We start from the raw sequence: 5,584 nt of genomic DNA, 5'->3' as shown, positions 1-5,584 counted from the left end.
TCACCGGAAAGTAGGGGGACTATCTGTATACGGTAAAATTGGTTCGTATTGAATGATTGAATGATAGCATGACATATGGAACCAGAGACAAAAGGAAGTCAAATGGAGTGAGAACCAAGATCGGAAACAACAGCTGCAGTTGGCACCGGATAAATCTTGAGGGAAATGCGATCAAACATGAGCGGGTGGAATATTTGTCACCAGATAACATTTAATAAAGAATATTCCCTAGTATTAAATAGGCAGCTGTTGCAGAGAATTTTGGCATTCATAGCCCGTCGTTACATATTCATCAATGACCCTCTTTATTATCATTTAAGAAGGGCTTGACCCGGATCTTGTTTCCTAAGTATAACTATAAATAGTAGCTTCAACAGCCATTGTAAGAACACGAAATCTCGAGTAAAAACTTATGCTATATACTGTTCTCAAGCTAAACAATACAACTTTCCTATCTGTTTTATATTGCTCTTATTTCTGTCCTCGGAAGCACCGCTCCCGGAGCTAGACCTGCCATTTCCTTTGGTTTTAACGCTAAGTCTTATTTTTAATCTAATTTATTTATCATTTTGGATCAAATCAGTTTGCTTGTCTATAAATCACGTAACAAATTCAACTGTATCGTTTTGCGAGTAAATAACTAACTATTAAAGATTAAGTAGCCAAAGAGGCAACTTACCATTGGGGTCGCTTTTGGGACAATTGACTATGGACGTACGGTTGAGGGTAGCAGCGGGCCGGTGCACAAATTCTAATCTTTGTCATGGTTTTCCTTATTCTTATAGAGTACGTAATTGGTTTCCTTATTATAGCTAATTTAATTTACGACTCTATATAAATGAGAGTACTACATCTTTTAATTAGTAACATTTGCTATTAGACATAGATGAGAAAGATAGAGATGGAGAGATTATTGTCACTTATTTCTTTGTTTCTTGTCTATGTTGCCTTAGCAGTTGAGGTGGTTTCTTTATCCTTTGGCCGTCCACTTTGCTCTTCTGATGATACCCTTGCACTTTTACAGTTTAAGAAATCACTTGCGATGACATCGTCGGACTATCCACTTTGCCAATCTTCTTATCCTAAGACGACGTCTTGGAATAGGAGTAGTATGGATTGTTGTAGGTGGAATGGAGTTACCTGTGATAGTTTCACTGGTCATGTCATTCGTTTGGACTTGAGTTGCAGCGAAATTGGAGGAACTATTCATCCCAATAGTAGCCTTTTCCATCTTCATCATCTTCAAACCCTTGATCTTTCCTTTAACAACTTTTCAGGTTCTCAAATTCCGACGACCATTGGTCAGTTGGTCAGTTTGGTGCATCTCAACCTCTCTTATTGCTTTCTCCAAGGAAAGATTCCGTTGGAAATCTCACACCTCTCCAAATTGATTTCGCTCGATCTCTCTGATGATGCTCCAAATCTTCTTCAACTTAATCAATTTGGATTCAGGATGTTCTTTCAAAACTTGACCAGGTTAGAGGTACTTTCTCTTTTTAATGTAGACATTTCATCCAAGATATCATCATCCATTATTAATGTATCCTCTTCTTTGAGATATCTTGATCTTGAAGAAACTAAATTGTATGGAGACTTGCCAAAAAGCATTTTCCTTCTATCCAATTTGGAAACTCTCAGATTGTCGGCAAATGACCTCACTGTTTCTTTCCCTAAGTCGAACTGGAGCAGTAGCCATACACTAACTGAGATAGATATCTCTTACAACAATGTTTCTGGAGGAGTACTACCCGCCGCTTCACTTGGAAGTTTCAAAGCCTTAAAAATTGTGAAACTTTCTCAGTGCAACCTCGTTGGATCTATTCCAGAATCCATCAGCAACCTTTCACAGGTCACTGAACTGGATCTTTCATATAACCATTTGGAAAGCAAAATTCCTGATGTTGTTTCCAACTTGGAAAAGCTTGAATTCTTGAGTTTGAGTGACAATTCACTCAGTGGCCCACTTCCTTTGACTACTAACGGCGGGGGGCTTCAAAATCTAAAAGATGTAGATTTGTCTCGAAACTCACTCAACTGCTCAATCCCGTCTTGGATGATTAGTCTTCCTTCGTTGATTCATTTAACGTTGGAGAGCAATCATTTCAGCGGACTACTTCCTGAGTTTAAGCCCAACTCCTCTCTACGCGTGCTTGATTTGTTTCAAAATCAACTCGTTGGTCCCATACCTCAATCACTTAGACATCTTCTGAACCTATCTGTTCTCGCTCTTGGATCAAATAATTTGAGTGGGGAGGTCGGAGCAGAAATGCTATCAAGCATGACTAAGCTCCACTACCTTGAACTTTCATCAAATAGTTTTTCAGGTGAGATTGGAGCAGAAACATTTTCAGGCATGACAAACCTCCGATATCTTGATCTTTCTCATAGTGGTTTATCTTGGAGTAGTAGCAATAACGACAACACGACCAACGTCATCAGTACTACTATTCATCATTTTTTTCATTTAAACTTAGCCTTTTGTCGTGTGAAAGATTTTCCAGATTTCCTATTGAACTCTGAGGAATTGGTGATCTTGAATCTCTCAGGTAATGAAATCCACGGCGATTTCCCTAAATGGTTCGAGGGTTTGAATTCATTGCAAGTCCTTAACCTCACTCAAAACCACGTTACAAGCTTAAACCATCTACCTTGGCAGACAATGACGGTTGTTGATCTTCAATCAAACTCACTCAAAGGACCTTTGCCGTCCTCATTTTGTCAACCAAATAACCTGGATCTTTTGAACTTGTCTTATAATAATTTAAGTGGTGAAATTCCCATTTGTTTCTTTATTTCTAAAACTCTCTCAGTCCTGGAATTACGAGGAAACAACTTTCATGGTCCGATTCCAAACATATTCTCAAGGGGTAACGGGTTACATCATATTGGTTTGAGTAAAAATCAACTGGAAGGTCCGATACCAAGATCATTGATCAATTGTACATATTTACAAGTCCTTGATTTGGGAAACAACAAAATCCATTCTACATTTCCCACCTGGCTAGAGATGCTGAATGAGTTAGAGATTCTAGTATTAAAATCTAATAGATTTTATGGACCTGTCGTTGCTTTCCAAACAAAATCACCATTTCCAAATTTGAGGATATTTGACCTCTCCGACAATTCGTTTACTGGCTCTTTGCCTGTAGAGGGTTTCAAAGCAATGATGAAGATGGATGAACACAAATCAAAACTGGAATATATGGAGGAAAAGGACAGTTATTTTGGAAATTATACAGACAAATATGAGGAATCAGTGACTTTAGTTATGAAAAATCAAGAGATTATATTGAACAGGATCTTGAAGATTTTCACAACAATTGATTTATCAAGGAACAATTTTGAAGGAGAAATCCCAAAGTTTATAGGGAATTTAAATTCACTTGTGCTGCTGAATTTATCTCATAACAACCTCACCGGACATATTCCTGTTGAAATGAAGAACATGAGCACGCTTGAAGCCTTGGACCTTTCATTTAATAAGCTCATTGGGAAAATTCCAGAGGAATTGACAATTCTAACATTTCTCGCGGTTTTAAATCTGTCACACAACCATCTTGTTGGACCTATTCCTCATAGCAATCAGTTCAATACGTTTCCAAATGATTCATATTTTGGAAATGCTGATTTATGTGGATTTCCATTGTCACATGAATGCGGGCATCATAAAACTGCATCAGTACCAGGCCTGTTGGTTGAAGAAAAAGATGATGAGCCGAGTTTTCTTAGTGAAATGACTTGGAGCTCTGTCTTAATTGGATATGGTTGTGGCTTGATTTTTGGATTTATCATTGGCTATTTCATTTACCGATTTCAAAGGCCAAGATGGTTCATACACTTTTTTGCAACTCTCATTCATGAATTGACATATACAGCACAGAGGGCAGGTCGAAGACGGCGCAGGAACAGAAGACACTGAAATCTATGAGGTAATTAACATATAGTTGTGTTTATTTTTCCTATAATACTTCGTCCCTTCCAATTTATGTGATGGTGTTGGAATATTTCAACAGTCAAACAAATTGTTCTTTGACTTTCATATGTCTTTTGAATATGTTAATCATTAATTATTGTGATTTGTAGTACTTCTAATTAATTTCTAAATATGCAAATTTTATTTCAAAAAATTTGAAGATTTATGTCCAAATCGGCCAAAATTAAATAGTTTGAATTTCGATAAACAAAAAACAATCACCTAAATTGGGACAGAGAAAGTAGTACATTTAATTAGCAACATTTGTCTATACTAGCTCTTCCTTTGGAAAATTTAAAGAAAGCAGTTATAAAAACAAGTTATTGTGAACTCCTTTGTACATATGTTGTCCTTATTCCATTGGTACAAGTTTAATAGAATTCCTTAGATATTGAACAAGTTAAAGTTTTTGTTTGTTTCTTTTTTTTTTAAAAAAAAATCCAAAATCACAGGAAGTGACCCTAGCGTAATTCATTGTTTATTATTGCTCTTCAGATAGCAATCAGAAAGTATCAGGCAAGAGAGAGATCGGAAGGCGATTAGGGTGTAGGCTTGGGAAAATAGTGGTTTATAATTTTGCAATATATGTGCAAAGAATAAAGGAAAGTAGGTCAATGTTATAATGTTAGTGTTTGTTAAGTACTTATTTAACTTTCCTCTCACAAGACATGTATTTTGTAATTAACTTATTATTGTCCAGCTTGAAAAAATGTTGGTGTGTTTCGTGCAACTTCTTACGAGAAATTGTTTTTTCTCTTATAACCATATTATAGTGATTATTATCGTATGTTATTGGGCTAAAAAAGGCTTGTATATACTTTTAGCATGGTGCGATATTGTACGATTTAGGCCAAATCCGTACGTTTTTTTCCACAACGTCCTACATCATTAAGAGATGCTTATACCTTATATGTAAACTCTCTATCTTTGCTATCAATGTGAACTTTATTCGCACATCCAACAATCTTCCCTCGGGTGAGTTTCGGATCATTTTGAACTTGTGCAACATCTGTTTTTGATGTCTGGGTGTGTTAGTTTCACGATCACGAAGCTTCACTCGTGGTCGCAAAGGGGAAACTTGGGGCTGACGTTGGCTATTCACCGAGTCTACCACTCAGTTGAAACCTATGAAACAACTCTGCAGTAGTTCAAAACAGGAATTGGCAGAACGGGAGGAGCCAGTCATGAACGCAAGCAATGGGGGAGTTTACCCTTCGCGAACGCGACAGGCTTCTCACGATGCGATTTATTGGGGTGACCGAAGGGAGGGCAGACGGTTACTCTTCGTGAATGCGGACCTTGGGTCGTGATCCCGAAGGCAGGCGGGGAATTAAGCCTTCACGAACGCGAAGAGTACCTCGCGAACGCGAAGGCCAATTGGCCAGTGCATCGTGAATGTGTTAGGTGCTTCGCGAACACAAAGAACACCTGACGCCCAGTTATTAAAATAGCTGAAAGTCGGGGTTTGAACCATTTTTCACCATTTGAAGTTAGAGCTCGGTCTAGAGGCAATTTTGAAGAGGTTTTCATCCCCACTTTATTGGTTAGTAAATTTTAACGTGTTTTATTATATTTTCATAATCACCCATTAATTTTAATCTTTAATTCAGG

At 37.5% G+C, this 5,584-nt stretch overlaps 1 protein-coding gene across 1 annotated transcript; it reads left to right on the top strand.

Annotated features, from left to right (window-relative positions):
* Nucleotides 1-900: 900 nt before the first annotated feature.
* On the top strand, nt 901-4,694 carry LOC107792790 (receptor-like protein 40). Its single transcript, XM_016615029.2, has 2 exons — nt 901-3,929; nt 4,469-4,694. Exon 1 carries the CDS (start codon nt 902-904, stop codon nt 3,917-3,919), a length of 3,018 nt encoding a protein of 1,005 aa, XP_016470515.1. The 5' UTR covers nt 901; the 3' UTR covers nt 3,920-3,929; nt 4,469-4,694.
* Nucleotides 4,695-5,584: the final 890 nt, after the last annotated feature.

The sequence above is a fragment of the Nicotiana tabacum genome, chromosome 8, assembly GCF_000715075.1.
Source record: "Nicotiana tabacum cultivar K326 chromosome 8, ASM71507v2, whole genome shotgun sequence".
NCBI lineage: Eukaryota > Viridiplantae > Streptophyta > Magnoliopsida > Solanales > Solanaceae > Nicotiana > Nicotiana tabacum.
The sequence above is the reverse complement of the archived record's forward strand: the minus strand, read 5'-3'. Positions and strand labels throughout refer to the sequence as shown.